The 16259-nt window shown below is 33.9% G+C and overlaps 1 protein-coding gene across 5 annotated transcripts in view; it reads right to left on the reverse strand.

The window, feature by feature from the left end:
• Positions 1 to 1653: 1653 nt before the first annotated feature.
• The window catches only part of FXR1 (FMR1 autosomal homolog 1), a 59434-nt gene continuing 44828 nt past the window's right edge, over positions 1654 to 16259 (reverse strand). Inside the window, exons 12-18 of one of the 5 annotated variants that reach the window (XM_032407130.1) lie at positions 15710 to 15767; positions 15560 to 15622; positions 11179 to 11382; positions 9172 to 9372; positions 8359 to 8439; positions 4718 to 4809; positions 1654 to 3963 (exon numbers count right to left, since the gene is read on the reverse strand). In XM_032407130.1, the coding sequence (XP_032263021.1) occupies positions 3793 to 3963; positions 4718 to 4809; positions 8359 to 8439; positions 9172 to 9372; positions 11179 to 11382; positions 15560 to 15622; positions 15710 to 15767 (870 nt within the window). In that variant the 3' untranslated portion in view covers positions 1654 to 3792. Of the gene's footprint in view, positions 3964 to 4717; positions 4810 to 8358; positions 8440 to 9171; positions 9373 to 11178; positions 11383 to 15559; positions 15768 to 16259 lie in introns of all 5 variants that reach the window. The other 4 variants (XM_032407127.1, XM_032407129.1, XM_032407126.1 and 1 more) reach the window with 4 other exon arrangements.

The raw sequence follows: 16259 nt of genomic DNA on the forward strand, positions 1-16259 counted from the left end.
CAAACAGTGAGGCTTCTCATCAAACATCCTTTTGCCTTTTGGAATTTTGTCAAACACACAGATCCAGTTCAAATTCAAGTTCCTTGAGGCCTTCTAGAAAATCCAAATGTAAAGTTTCCTTTACCCTCATTCCAATAACCACCATCTGATGTAGGACTTACTGCATTATAGCTAGTTTTCCATTCATCTGTTCTTATATTGTAGACATTGCCTATGAGAAAACTAACTAGGTTGGTTTCAACCTCAAAGTGCAAATCTGTGAAGACAAACGGTACAATTTCCCAAGCTAACTGCAACAGTTTATACATGCCAACTCTGCAGAGACCTTTCTCAAGTTACACACTCGACTCAGAAAACAACAGCTACAAAAACACCTGTGACTCAGCATAAGGTGATGGATCCCAGCTACAAAAGAATGGCTGACATAGAGACCTGGAATACAATAAAATACTAGCTACTTTGCCTCTTCCTCACTAGCTTAGTGTTATCTATTCTCAGGTTACTTTACTTGCCTATATATACCTGTACTTTTGCAAAATCATTTAAATGATCTCCCTCAGCCTGGTTCTAAGGAATGCCTGTTAGGTTTTCATGAACCTCACCAGTTTGATGTGCTGCTTCTCAACTCCACATTAAAATACACAATTTATAATTTTACCAACAGTGACTGAGCTATCAACAAAGACTCATTTACACCATTTTGCAAAAGTTTTAGACCCACTGAAGGCTTTAAAAAGGTGATGCCAGGGGTACCTGGCTAGCTCAGTCGGTAGAGCATGTGACTCACTCTCAGGACTGAGAGTCACACACTGGGTATAGACATGACTTAAAAATAAAATCTATGAAAAATAAGTTGATGCCAAACAAGAATACTAGGCTTCCCAAAGTTTCAGGAAAAGGTTTTTGCCTCCATGTAATCTTAGTAAGTTTCCGTGATTTCACCTAAGTATACTGAAACAATTGAGGGCTGCACAAGACCTTTGTTTTTTATTTTTGCTTAAGTGTCTTTTAGCACATCCTAACTTACCAGTAAGTCTTCCCATAGCAACACCTTATCTAACTGGTGTAGAAGTAGCCAAAAAAGATGCACCCCTCTCAAGATAATTTGGAAGGCTACCTGAATCAAATGGTTACTACCTTCAGGGAGTGGGCCTTTTCACTTCTAAATCAGAGTATTTACCCCCAAGAAAAGCCTATTATGGGGGTATCTGGGTGCTCAGTCAGTTAAGCATCTGACTCAATTTCAGGTCAAGGCATGACCTCAAGGTTATGAGATCAAACCATCAGGCTCTGTGCTGGCCGTGTGAAGCCTGCTTAAAAATTATCTCTTCCATTCTCTCTGCTCCTCCCTCCCCCCTCTCGCTCTCTTCTTAAGAAGGAAAAAAAAAAGCAAGCTTATTATGGTTCTACAGTACACAAGGCATTATTAGGTTTAGTCGTTTGTAAATAATGAAATCTTGATACTTATTTCCTAGAATATGGTTATTCTACTAAAGAACTGCTTGTACTATGCCCATTTTCTTTTTTTTTTTTTTTTTTTTTAAAGATTTTATTTATTTATTCATGAGAAAGAGAGAGAGAGAGAGGCAGAGGAAGAAGCAGGCTCCCAAGGAGCAGAGAGCCCGATGCGGGACTCGATCCCAGGACCCTGGGATCATGACCTGAGCCGAAGGCAGACGCTTAACCATCTGAGCCACCCAGGCGCCCCGCTATGCCCATTTTCTAAGATGGTTTTATGTTACTTTCTCAATGAAACAATCTTAATGGAAGAAGGATCTTAGTGAATCTATTCTATATGAAAGAAAATGAAAAATCACTTTTTATTTATACCATATTTACCAATTTGGGAATTAATGAAAATTCTCATACCTTGTAATTAATCTGTAACCCTGTTACTGAAGAGAACAAAGAAAAAAAAGCCAACAATTTTACTTCTAACCTTTCATGGTTAAAAAAGATGTCTGTGGGTTAAGTTTTTAAAAATCAGGATATGAAATTATTGATACTGTTACTCAAAATGCAAGGATTGCCCTATTCATACCACATCTTATAAATTCTGTTACTAGGGTTTTAGGAAAAAGCATTTAATACCATCACATCTTAACTGCAATGATAATAAATTTGAGGTCTGGGGCTATATGGACACTGACCTGGCAAATATTACATTTTAGCAGTACCTTCAATTGTCTTTCAGTCATCATAAATTAACTAAAATCACTTAATAGTTTTATGCACATAACAAATTAAGACAGTTTATGCACATAAAAAACACTTCAAACACCAAATGACAGAAATGCCTCTTTCTTGCTCAGTGGTCTATGTGTTTCTATGGGGGGGGGGGGGAACCCTCCAGTAAATCCACATTTGATATGACCTCACATATATCTGCATAATTACTTTATCATTGTCACTCTGAACACACTTTATGCAAAGTCTTTATCTTCCTAAAGTTAAGCCATGTGGCTAAAATACATACAAAAAATACAATCATTAATATGACAACCTTCAAAATTATTTCCTTGAGAATCAAAAACTAAGTTAATGGTCTGTTTCTTATTTAAAAATTGTTCACCATGCTTCTTTATAAAAATAATTTTTAATTATCAAAGGCCAAAGCAAAATTCTGGATTTTACCCCATTGCCTTCCAAAAGTTGCCTTTGATAAAATTATAAAGATTTTACTGTATCAAATGTATGATCAATTCCCTAAGCCAATCTATTCTAACACTAAATTTTAAGTGCTAAGATTTCAGAGGATATATTACAAAATGATTAACCAATTAATATTTTAATACTATTTATAAGTATAAATGCTTTTTAAAAAGCAATCACATTAACTATTCTAGGCCTATTACTAGCTCCAACTACTTTGCTACAATTGGTATAAAAAGTAGAAAGTTAATCAGCAAATGGAAGATCAAAGTTTATTTACTACCTGCATACAAAAACATATTGCACATCAAACAACCAAAATCAAAAAAAAAAAAAAAAAAAAAAGGAAAAGAAAAAAGGAAAGATACTCTACTGAAGACTAACATGTACTTTTTATACAGAATAAACCTCCTGGAAATTGATCTTTTCAGTAGTTCAGGTTATGTCTGAAATGGACATGACTAATTCAGCTTAGTGTTTTAACTAAAGCTATGTTTGATTTTTAAATACTGTACACTTTAATAAATAAACCAAACAAAGCCTCAATGTAGAACAGTCACTGCCAATATCACCCAGTGTCCCTGCAGATGAGAGTTTAACAAATGTATTCCAGTGGTCTGCAGATTTTCCTCTACATACAGCATTTAAAAAACACATTAAAACAGACCAGTTTCCAGACTAAACTAATGGAGAAATTACAATTCAGTGCAAAATATTTTAGACTGCATTTCATTCTAGTTTTCCTCAGGTGAAGAAGTGGTTGCATATTATTAAAAATGTAACAAAAGCAGCTAAATGCTTTCATAAAGAATATTACGTTAGGGATTCCACCCCACCCACTTCCCCCCATCTCTGCCATATTTTGAAAACAAAATAACATTTCCTATAGCCAGCAACTTTTTTTAATGTTACATATACTATTCTCAAGGCACATCTGATGATATATTTTATAACACAGTAGGTGTCAAAGTATGTTTAACATATGATTTCTTCAGGATCCCTCCCCTTTCTGAATTCCAAATGGAGGAACTGAAAGTGCGATGTAAAGACTGGCGATCCATATTCTATCTTTGGCAAGCTTGTACAAGCACTATTGTAAAATGTAATGTAAAAGAACTGTAAACTAGGAACTTCTTCAGTTTATGAAACACCATTCAGGACTGCTGCTTCTTGAGTGTTTTCTTCTTTTAAGGTATTAATCTTTTCTTCTCCTGGAGTACGCTGTAGCTTAGAAATTTCATCGCCAGAAGCACTAGTTGGGCCATTTATTGCCTTTTCTGAAGGACCATGCTCTTCAATCACATCTTTTGCCTGCCAAAGGGAGACAACTTTTTCAACTTCTTTATAAATGAAATCTACAGCTGAGGAGGAAAACAGCTATATAAACATTAATTAGCTAATAAATCATTTTAGTTTCATAACCACATTGGATCAAAGGATTAAAATGTTCTTAAGTTTTCAAAGCATGTACCAATGTACTCCACCTCTATTGTCTTTCAACTCTATCTCTAGTACCTAGCAGGGCTAAATCACAGAAGCATCTGTACTTGTTTACTGAAAACTTGAACCTAATTTTAACCACTGGAAAGCTCACCATGTAAAAGATATAAAGTTACCCTAAGCAAATAAACACCTATTTTACTCACCTTTTTTTTTTTGAAACTCATTTACATTAAAGCATTTAAAGAATTGAAACTTAAAAAAGGTCTACATCCATCACTGAGAAGAGGTATATAGCCTATTGCTCCCCAAATTAAGCCAACAGTCTTTATGCCCAATATCTCTGGGTAGACTGAATTTTACAAATGCTATTTGGAATTCTAAATGAAAAGTATTCCAGGCTCAAGCATGCATATCTTCAGTTACCTGGGGCCAAGAACAAAATCAAGAGTAATCTTTAAAATATTATTTGTCTAGTTGGGGAAACAAGTGATCGATCATACAGTAAGTCAAGAAGTAAAAATAAAGCTGAACCATACCAAAACAAAAAACCAAAACAGAACCAAAAAAAAAAAAAAACCCAAAAAACAAAAACAACAAAACCTACAGGTTAAATTCTCCTTACCATTTCTTTCTTGTTTTTAGCCAAAGTTTCCCTTGGGAGGTTTCTTTGTCTGCTCTGAGACTCAGCTCTAGAAATATAATCTGCAACTGTGACTGTTGAAGATGAGAAAAAAATTACAGGTGTTGAAAAAATATTTCTAAAGTTTATTTATGGATAAAGAGTAATTTTACTTTTAAAATAAACTGATGGTGGGTAACCCAATTCCAAAATTTTAAGCTGGGTACCACCTCCAACCAAAAACAAAAGTTGAAAAATGTGCCTGTGATTTAGTGCTGACAATAGAAAATTCCAAGCTGGAGATCCAAGGAAGCCTAGATTTAAGTCTGCTTTCACAGGAATCCAGCCATTGCTTCTGACTGACTCTACAGTTGTGGGATAAAGCTTGATATAGAAATCCACAACCAAGAATAAGAAATACAGCATTCTAAGCCCAGTGTCTGCAATTCTCAGTGGGGGAAAAAAAGGCAATACTTGGTGCAATCATGGTGTACTATATATACTTCAATTTGAAAATTTCATCAGATATAAAAGATTTACTCAAATTGTTAGGGTTTTTTTGTTGTTGTTTTGTTTTTTTTTTAAGCGCAAGTAAGATATCCAAGTGTGGTATTTTATGGTTTCTTTTTCACATTTCACACTAGAAACCATTCTGAGTGATTTAAAATAAAAAAACTACAAGCCAACTAAAGATGGCGGAACAGCACCCTAAAATGTGGACAATGATCCTGGTGGGAAAAGGGCCACCATTAATTCAGTAACCTCCTCTTCCCCGCTTTGACAATCTTTCAAGGGACTGATTGAAGTAGATGTGTGTTTGCAAGGAAGTGGATGGCAATAGTGACATAAGAGTAAGACTAAAGCAAGCTAACACCCTTCTGCCAACCCAAGTGCAACATCTCTGTTCTACAGGTACTCTGGCCTCACTTTACACCTCAATCCTTTCTCTTTAGGACTTTGAGCTTAGAATTTACTGATTTGGAGAAATATCAAAATAATTGCTCTCTTTCAAAGAAATATTTTCTATCAGAAACTGGGCAGGAAAATCTCTGACTATATGAAATATAGTGTATTTTAATTTACGGGATGAGAGCAAGTTAATGTAAAGAATGAAAACTCAAGTAAATTTTAAATTATTTATTAAAAGTCACTAGGGGAGAAATGGTCCACCAGGTTCAAATTATATGAAAATAAATCATTTTAATAAAGAAGCTAAATAGTATTTACAATTCATTTTTTGTGACCACAAATTAATATAATACTTTTGTAAGATCCAAGAATTTTCTGAAACTACTAAATGAATCTTAAATCTCAAAGAAACCACTTAATTCAGAATACAAATCATTTATAAGAAACAGCACTAAATAAAGATGTTTCCTGTCTAAAACTGCCTTTTTTTCCAAACTGTAAGAAACTCAGTGTGCTCATTTCAGAGCTTTCAAAAAATCATTTAAATCCACTGTTAATTTATAAATACATTTAATAATAGTTTCCAAAATTGAGAAGAGGAATACTGTTCAAATTCATTTCATTATTATGTCTACATATATGGTGGCAAAACATTCTAGAAATGATTCCAGTTTGGGGAGCACCTAAATGAATTCATTCTGTTTCCACAGTTCAGCCCTCAGTGACACCTGGAAGAACTCAACAACTTGGAAACCATGCTGCACAAACATACTGCTAAATTTGAGTATGTGACAATTCTTAGAACCCTTCATCCACTATGTACACTCATAGAATAATACTTTGATATGGGTATCAACTAAATTAAGAGGCACTTAGCTGGAAAGGTAAAAACTTATCAGTGCCCCCCCCCCAAAGGGAGGTACAACCAAAAACAAACTTAGCTGACTCAAAGCCTATTTACAGCCAGTCCTTATATAATATTAGCCATTTAAAAGGATATTAAATATTAATAAACATGATATCTAGAAGAGAAATAAGCGATTTGTGCAGCATAATTTGGACTGTAGAACTTCCTCCTAAGGGACCCAAGTAAATCAACTGGACACAACTGCACAGGCACTTTCTAAGTAGAATAAGGAATATTCACTGCTTAATTTACACTAAAGACAACAAAAGATTTTGAGCAAATGAGAACAAATGAAATGATTGTGTATGTAAGGGAATGTTGATATTTTTAGATGAAGCTACTTTTCTAGAAGTACTGACAGGGGCAAGGAGAAAATGATGTGCCTGTTCCGTCGATGCTATCTTAGGGGACTTTTAAAAGTTTTTAGGGGAAGGCCCGGGAAGGCAGGCTAGGGAAGACAAGGATTTCTAAACAGGAAAAGCAGCAATTCCAAAGAACTGAGTAAAACTGGAATAAATGCAAGTATGGAACAATCATCAAATTACTGGACACCCCAAATTACTCAGGTTTCACTTCTCTGCCTCTTCTTTAACACCACTGTGTTTTTTATGTCCATTGACTTGGTAATAAATAAACCACCATCCATCTAGTTAACAAATTGTGTTGTTATTTACCCTATGTTAAGCCCACAGGATAGTTTGAATTTTCTTATTTATAAAGTATGGCTGAAATTGTATTCACTGCCATGCCAACTTTAAACAACGTAAATATGACCTCTTGATCTAAAGAATATTTCTGACACTACAGAGAGAGAGGGAAGAGAAGGGAAAACAGTAAGAAACACTTTCTGGAAACTTTCTATTTTTGACAATATTTAATTCCTTTTAAACTTACAACTATCTTTAAACATGAACTTTTCTTCAAGAATGGGAACTAACACCTTTAACCAGTTTTCCCAAATGTCTCTACACAACCACTAAACTTAATTAAAGATACTTGAATTTACATTCTTTATTTGGGGAAAACACATCCAAGAATTTGCTTTGGAAAGAATGCAGAAATTGATTAGTTTAAAAGGGGTTTATTTTTGGTGCACACAATTTCTTCACTGTGAATATACACGTGATTCTCTGTATACAGGAAATGGAATTATGTTCAAAATAATATAGACACAGCAAACAAGTTTCTTTGAAGTCACTAAAAATTATGACTACTTAAATTAACATTCTAAAACTAATAAATAAGTACTATTAATTTGAATAGTTAGTAGGTGTAAGGGAAAAGGCAACACACCACAATAAATGAACAAAACATAACATGCATTCCTCTTATTAGAAAAAAGACACTTTCAAGTATTTTTCTCATTTATACTTCTTTTTTTTAACTGTGGGTATTAAAATTCCCACAAAAATGAGGTGCTGAATTCAGATAAAATAAGCAGCACCATGCAAAAGTTGCCCAGTTTTGCCAATCAACCTCAATCACAATCTACAACGTAGTCTCTGGGATGGCAGGCCTAAACTCAAGTATGAAGAATCTGCCAAGTGGACAAAATAATGGTATTCTCAACAGTATTTCCATGTAAAAAAAAAATTAAGACACAACATTAGTTCAATTAGACAGGTTACTAAACATTTACGGAGTGAAGGAAGAATGCATTTTCTTAAGAGTAGTAGTCTTATTAGTTGAGTAAACAATTTATGCAATGCACATCTTGAATGTATATGCACACATGTGTACATGTAAGTATAATATATTTAGAAAGCAGACACATGACATTTTTTTCATGCTTGTGACCTGGTGGTGTCAACAGGTCCACTCAAGTTACCTGGCTGTCTATCTTCTGCCTGACCCCTGAAACGACGCCTGCGGCTACGATTGCGTCGCTGGGGTTTTTTTTCACTATCATCTGTAATTGCAAAGTTTACCATGAACTATTCTGACAAACAAAAGCAAAACAAAAAAACTTCTTTCCTTCAAAGATTTAAGAATGGGGAAAGAGAACTTTTTAATTAAACAGGGAGGATAAAACAATATACATTACTGACAGGAAAATAATTTTGTAGTTTTAAACATTTCAAATAGATTAAAAAGGGAATTATCACCTGGAAATAAAGAGGGTTTTAAACTCTTAACTGAACAAACTCAACAACTTAATTACCATCACTCAGGAATAAAGTCTTCCTTTCCAATACAATTTAGTTTTTGGGTTTTTTGTTTTTTGTTTTTAAGCAAAGTTAACATTTTAGCCCTTTGGAAGTTAATACCTACTCAATACGCATACCTTCACTACTGTCATTTATAATAAACTTTAAAGAGGCAAGCTGAAAGCCCAATTTTGGCTTAGGAACAAAAAGAGTATTAAGTGGCTTGCAATTTGAATATCTGTATTGATTTAATGGCATCAAAGGGCACTTTAATAAACCCTTCTGGTTTCAAATAATTTAGCTATACAAATCTGAGAACTAGACACTTCAGACAGACACAAAGCTATCTTGTTTGAAGTAAACACTAAGAAAAATTCGATATGGGAATTGCATTACGTTTGGGGTGTTTTTGTTTTTTTTTTTTTTTTTTTTGAAAAAAGCGTCATACATTAATATTATACAATAATGTATCTTTTCCCTAAGTGCTTACATACCTAGCCCATTTTCATTAACTGAAGCTGTATCAGATTCAGTCATCCCATCCATCAGAACAGCATCTTCATCAGTCCTTCGTCTACGAGACCGCCTACGACGGTTAGTACTGTGATGAGATTCGCTGGCATCAGTGTCTGCAGTCTGATCAGATTCTGTATTATCAAGTAAGCTGTATGGATTGCTGTCTGGATCTTTGAGCACTATATGCATGTCAGAGGCAAGAAATATTCGTTTAAGAGAGCTGCAGTCATTAGTAATGTTTTGATCTACAGAACTATATCTATTAATGATAAAGAAACTTCAATTCTCCCCCTATATTCTGTATTCAAATTAAATGTTTTCTGTATCACTGTTTTCCCTGGAAAATAACAAATATGAAGAACTTTAAATGGCAATGAAAAATTAAAGCAGAAAATGAGCAAATGCCCTCAGCTTCCTACCATTTCTTGGACTTGTTTTGAAAATGTATTAGAAAACAGTATATTATTACATGCTATTTTTGACATTCACATTCTTAGCTAATCCTGCCCAGAGGCTAGAGAAATGAAAATGAAGAGAAATATTCAATTTTGCCGCCTTTATGGAGTTCAAGGTGTCGGCTGTTGCTTTGTGCTAATGTTAATGGACTATTCCCAAATAATTCTCAATACCTGCACTCCATGGCATAATAGAAATGTTACTGAACCGAAGCAATCAAAACAAGTCTACACAAAAAAGCAAACTAAAAAAAAAAAGTTTCAAATTCTAACTGGTTATAGGAAAATAGAGAAATGAATGTTGACTAGTACTCCCATCTCCAGAAACAAAGAGTGAAGGCGGGGTAAGGTGGGGTGAGGGTGGGAAAGGGAAAGTTTTAAAGTATAATTCATAAGAAAAAAAATACCCATCTTACCTATGTGCATTTATTGCCTCCACCAATCAAATTATAGAAGAAATTCACCTAATCACGATTTTTCCTAAGTTTCCTTTGGTAACAGCTAGCAAGCTAGCATCTTTGCAAAAGACACTAAGTTTATCCATTAATCATAAGCACTAGGTAAAGTACATTTATTGTGCAATTCAGCATACTACAATTCTATAAACCTTGGTAATAGCAATGTAATGTAGTAAAATATAAAAAGTATTTCCCTAAACACCTATAAACTAAACTTAGGGCTCAAAGAATATCACTGGAACTAGAGTACTTTTAAAAGCCCCTAAAATTTTGTGATTTGTTCCAGTTTTTTGTAGTTTGTAAGCAAGTCTGATATACATTTAATTATATATATGTATGTATGTTTTAAACATTTAAAATACTTATAAACTTTCATAGGGCACATGTTATAACATTAAGAGTGGTTTTCTTAAAGTGGTATACAATAAAAATATGTAAAGGTTATACGTCATATAATCTAGTCCACATAATGCTGACAATTCCTCCCCCGTAGCCCATTATGCTAAGCAAAAACATTCTCACAACTCCTACAAAAAGACATGAGTAAAAAGTTGCTTATGCACCTCAGTTCTCAGTCTAAACAGCCTTCTTTACAGCTCAGCTCAATTCCTCAAACAGTAAAAAAAATTTTAATTTCACAATTTTTCTCTGTTCCTAAAATAGTACATAGTGCAGCAAAAATTCTTCTCAGTTAATTTTCAATATTAAGTATGTAAAGTTACTTAGATCTCTCTGTGCATTAGAATTTTCTGGGTCTGGCAAACAAATATATAACCCAAATTTTCTAGGGGGAAAAAACATTCTAAACACATAAGCCCCCAAAAACTGGAGAGAAATCTTTGACCATTGAAACAAGAGAATCAGCCAACCAAAATTTCTCTGACCTGAAATTCTAGCTAAACCTTCACTGAGAAACACCCTAAAGGGTTTCTCCTTATCTTGCCATATGCTCCACTACTTGCCTCAGTGAGAAGACACTTCCCAAAATGGGTGGCCTTGGGAAATGAATTAACTTGTATAAAGTTATACTGTTTACAAAGTAAGGATGCTGACATAGTATATAAAAGACTACCAGAACTGATGGAGGATTTGCCACCACGCGGTCCACCACGACCTCGACCCCCTGAAACACTTCTCCCTCTTCCTCCTGGGCGTCTCCTGCTGTCACGCTGATGTCGGCTCTCCCGATCATCTTCTCCTGCCAATGACCAATCGCTCAGCTCGTCTTTACGCTCAGATTCTGTTTCAGAGGGGTTAGACAGCTCAGAGTTTGTACCTTGGGAAAGAGGACATAAACCAATTAGATTCCTATTTTTTTTTTTAAAGGAAAAAAAAGGAATGAAATTTTTCAAAATTACTTCCTACAGATCATTATTTTAATAACCCTAATTGGCTGATTCAAAGAAAGCTAAATAAAAATTAAAATGAGTTTGAAATTTACTAAGAAATAATCACATGTTAGTATTAGACTAGTAATACAGGATCTACTAATGGGAAATTAAAAATTGGTTTGGATGTGCAGAAATAGAGCCAAGAGATTATACGAAACATTACATATAATATGCAAATGCAGTTAGTATGGGGAAATAGTAAAAAAAAAAAAAAAATTGCTCATTTTTGTTTTAGAAGCAAATTAGTGTAATAAAAATAACTGCTATCCAATATTGAAAACCGAATTTAATCATATTTAGAAAAAGGAGTAGTTTAATTGTATAGTGTACTCTACCATTATTTCATTGATTCTTGGAAGCACATTTTTTCACGCTTTTAACATCTCTGAAATCACAATGCTTCCTATATAACTGATGGTCTCTTATAAACTGGGAGTGTATTTTTAGTGGCTGTACATAAAATAATTATGTTTTATGAGCAATAGTGGCTTAAATACACTACGTGAAATTACAGAACAAATTTTAAGAATGCTAAGAAGACAACTTTAACCTGACAAGAGAAAAATTCATCGTGACTCTAAAGGTTGACAGACCATTTCTAAAGTTTCAATGACCTATTTTAATACTGACCTTTTAAAAATTTAAACACTGCAAATATTCTATAAAAGCTTGCAATATCATTACTATTATATCACAACTAAAGTGCCAGATTTAGATGATTCAATCACTACAATACTCTCACTTTTATTCTTTAATTCTTGGAATGCCACTTCCACCCCTCCGTTTCATCGTATGTCCAAATCTATCTCCTTCAGAGCCCAGTTCAATTTCTAGTTTCAGACCAATTTAACTGAAAATAGACCTCTCCTCTCCTTTTATTACCTTAAAAGCAAAGTGTGTCTATCATGCAATGTTGTCATATGTTGTTTTCCATTTTTTCCCCTTTTGATTTACATCCCACTTGATACATTTAAATGGTAGAGCTCTTTCTTCTACCTCTAAATGCCCCAGATACATTTAAATGGTAGAGCTCTTTCTTCTACCTCTAAATGCCCCAGACACCTAACAATATGCATAACAATTCTCTCTTGATAAATGAATCTGTTGCATAATTTTGAAGTTCGTTTGCTTATCTCCCAAATAAAAGTGATTCCATGATAAACTACAAGTTCGCTACATTTAAATTCCAGTCATTTGATGATGAAAGTAAAACATCATAACTCCTCAGATGTACAAAAGTAGAAGTATTAAGGTACCCAGAATAAAACTGAACAAATGAAGGGATTCTAACAACTTCCTTTCTCCTCTAAGATCATTCTTTTTTTTCCACATGACCTTAAATATGATGTAACCACTCAATTATATAAAAATGGATTAATACATTGGAACTATTATTTTAGAAAAAAACATAGCAAGTTTCTAGTATTCACACTTAAGTTTTATTAGGATTGGGAGTCTCGCAAAAGAGAATGAATCTCCCACTTATTTCTCCAAATGACAAAAAATTTACTAGCTGATGTCATGGTTTGTTAGAATAATGGCAATTTATCATTTCATGAGTCACGAAAACATCTTTTGGAATGTGTAAGAATTTCTGAATTTACTGACAAGCCTATACACTGCCTGAAAACATTAACAAAATCTGAAGATAAATGAGTATCTCATTTTAAAATTCTTCACAAGTCCCTATTGAATTTCCTCCAGAAATACATTGTAGTATTTAAACTCAGCATCACAAGCAAGGACATTCTTCCTAAACTTTAATCTAGTATTCTAAATACTTAAAGGGGGTGGTCTAAAACATAAATAGGTTTCAGTAGATAAGACAGATACTAAAGTCAAAAACAAAAAGGGCTAATGAATTGGCTAGTGCTCTTGCTTTAGTCATATTAAATAAAGCTTAAATGTTTCTGGGATGGCAAAAGGGACTTTGCAGATGTGATAAGATTAAGAATATTGAAGTGGGAAGATTATCATGGATTATCCAGGTGAGGCCAAACTAATCATATGAATCTCAGCTGCAGAGAACCAAAGAGATAGCACAACTATGAAGTCACTAGCTTTACAAGACAGACAGACGGAGTCATATGCAAAAGGAATGAAGGTCGTCTCTAGAAGTTCATGAATCCAAAAAAATTTTTTAAGTAGCTCTAAAAATGATTCATGAAACTAATCCAATTTTTAATGACTCCAACAAATAAAACCTGTTTTTAACAGAATTGCAAATCAGATTTTCCCCTAAAACTTCTAAAATCACTCCTGAAGATACTTCACATCCTTTTCAATGTTCATGTACGCTAAACTTAATAGCTAAAGTACCATATTTTATCAACTCCAACATGCCATCCATTCATTTTAAAGACATATTTTGTGTGCCATTAAAAAAAATGTTGCCCACTAGCTTTAAAATATCATTCATTCTAAGGAACATACCAACTTCAGAGACATTATGACAAATGTTTCTTATACAACTTATATATTATCACCTAAATATCCTGACATTAAGTAGGTAAGAGAACATCTATAACCAAATTTAAATAGTTTTTCTCTCAAGCCCACTTAAATTCAATAGCTATTTCAAGAAATGAATGCTACCACCAGTCCGCAACATTTCAGAGGTAAGAGTGCCATCTACTGAACAACTTGCGTAACTTTCTTCAATCCAGATGATATTCCTCTACCACTCATAAAAACTTACTAACTCATAAAAATTTTACCTACTGTCAACAAAGGCATTTTGCAGAAGACTGGCCTCAACAACAAGCTGACTTCCCACAGAGGCTTATGAAAGTCTTCAATGAATTCATCACCCTATCATCCAAAAAACCAAATCTGATTATTTGTACTAGTAATTTGTGCCTCTAGAATCATTCAATATAATTTTTCTTTAATTACTGGTTAGTTGTCTTTTGTATTAAATGTATTTTCAGGAAATACAGTAATACTTCACAATTTTCTGCCCTTCATATGCTAAACACTTTACTAGAATTTTGCTTTCCAGTTTCAACAGTTAACTTTAAATAATAAAAACTATCAAGAAATGAGACCATGGAAATATATGAGAGGGAAGGGATAATTAACCTTTCAGCTCCACAACAAATGAAAGGACAAATTTAATACAATTCTGGTGTCATTAGATGATCCTTCAAACATGAAATCTGAGTGTGGTATCTGCACACTGTAAGCTTTTATGTTTATCCATTTTCCCTAAATGCCTTCTATTTTGGAAAAGGCTTATGAATTATTTTTCTAAAGCAGTTAGTTACGAGGAGCATAGAGGTATGGAGAAAAGAGAAGGAAATAGAAAGGGAAGACGAGGGAAGACAAAAATCAGGTCACTGCTAAGATCCAAGTCCAAATGCAGAAAAATGAACAACTCCAAAGCTGAAGAAGAATAAGTGAAAATTTAGGATTAGAAAATTGTTGACCACCACCATCCACTGGCCCCCTCCTATAAGGGTTAGGGCCCTATCCTCACACTGAAATACATTTTAGAAAAATGTTCATTTATAAAATGTTAATTTGGTTCTGGCTTTTTAAAAAGTCCTCATTTTTAGTGAAATGTTATTTCATAAAATTAATTCCAGATAGGAGATATTTATATTTGAAACTGCCAAGAGAGTCAATAAAGTATATTTTATAAAACTAGTACAGATGTACTATACACAACCTTAGCACACTGATTAGCATTATTTTTCAATTTTACTTTTCCTAGACAGTAGGCTAAAGAGATTCCTAGCAGTATCATCACCATTACTAGGTTTTGATATATATACATTTTTGTATACAAGTATGTATATACAAATGCCACCTATATTTATTCTAAATATTTAAAATAAACATGATCATGAACTGCCAACAAAAACATGTCTGATCTCATTACAAAGCTGCGTGAACATCATACACCTTTTACTGTCATTAATATGAAGTATGCCTTCACTACCATAGACAGCTCAAAACTATCTCCTGCCCCCAAAGCCAAGACAGAGCAACGAATAATATTGAGCAAAACGTTTTGAAGTGCCTAAACTAAAACGACTAACAAAAAATTGTTTTTTTTACCATAACCGGAGGTGTAATTAGGGCCCCGACGACCTCTGCCTCTTCCACTATAAGACCTAGAACCTTGTACAGAAGAGACGGTACTTTCATCAGTGGCATATCCTTTTTCTTTTTCAGGCCCTCTGGTGGAAGAAGGTCTGAAACCCATACCAATCTGTCGTAGCTGTTCATCAATCTGTAGGCGTTCCATTCTTAGCTGTTCTACTTCCTATAAGCAAAACAAAAAAGTGTAAATATTCTATGTTGTACCATTTTTACCTTCTTAAAGCCTACGGTTAAAGCTATACTCCCTACCAATGAAAGAAGCTGTGATCTTGTCCAATTATTTGGTAAAATACAACTGTGTACCTAGTAAATACAATTCACGAGGTCATTTGCTGACTCAATTCACTGAACATTTACTGAATACTTTAGCGAGCACTAAGTATGCTAAGTGCTACAAACATATAATATAGAAAAAGACAAGGACTCTCCACCTTCAAGGGTATGTTTAACAGACAAGCATTAAAATAAACTATCTGTTGGTGTTTACAGGGCCGAATAAATGTTTCTTATGCTAGAGCAATATTCACAGTTTGCGTTTTAGTTCCTGGCGTGAATGAATGAACTAACGGTTTGTTAAATAGCAAATAATTACACAATATTACCAGATCCAGCCCTCAAGAAATAAAAACTCTGATTAAGTGAGATACAGGTGCCA

Source organism: Phoca vitulina, unplaced genomic scaffold, assembly GCF_004348235.1.
Source record: "Phoca vitulina isolate PV1807 unplaced genomic scaffold, GSC_HSeal_1.0 scaffold8, whole genome shotgun sequence".
Lineage (NCBI taxonomy): Eukaryota > Metazoa > Chordata > Mammalia > Carnivora > Phocidae > Phoca > Phoca vitulina.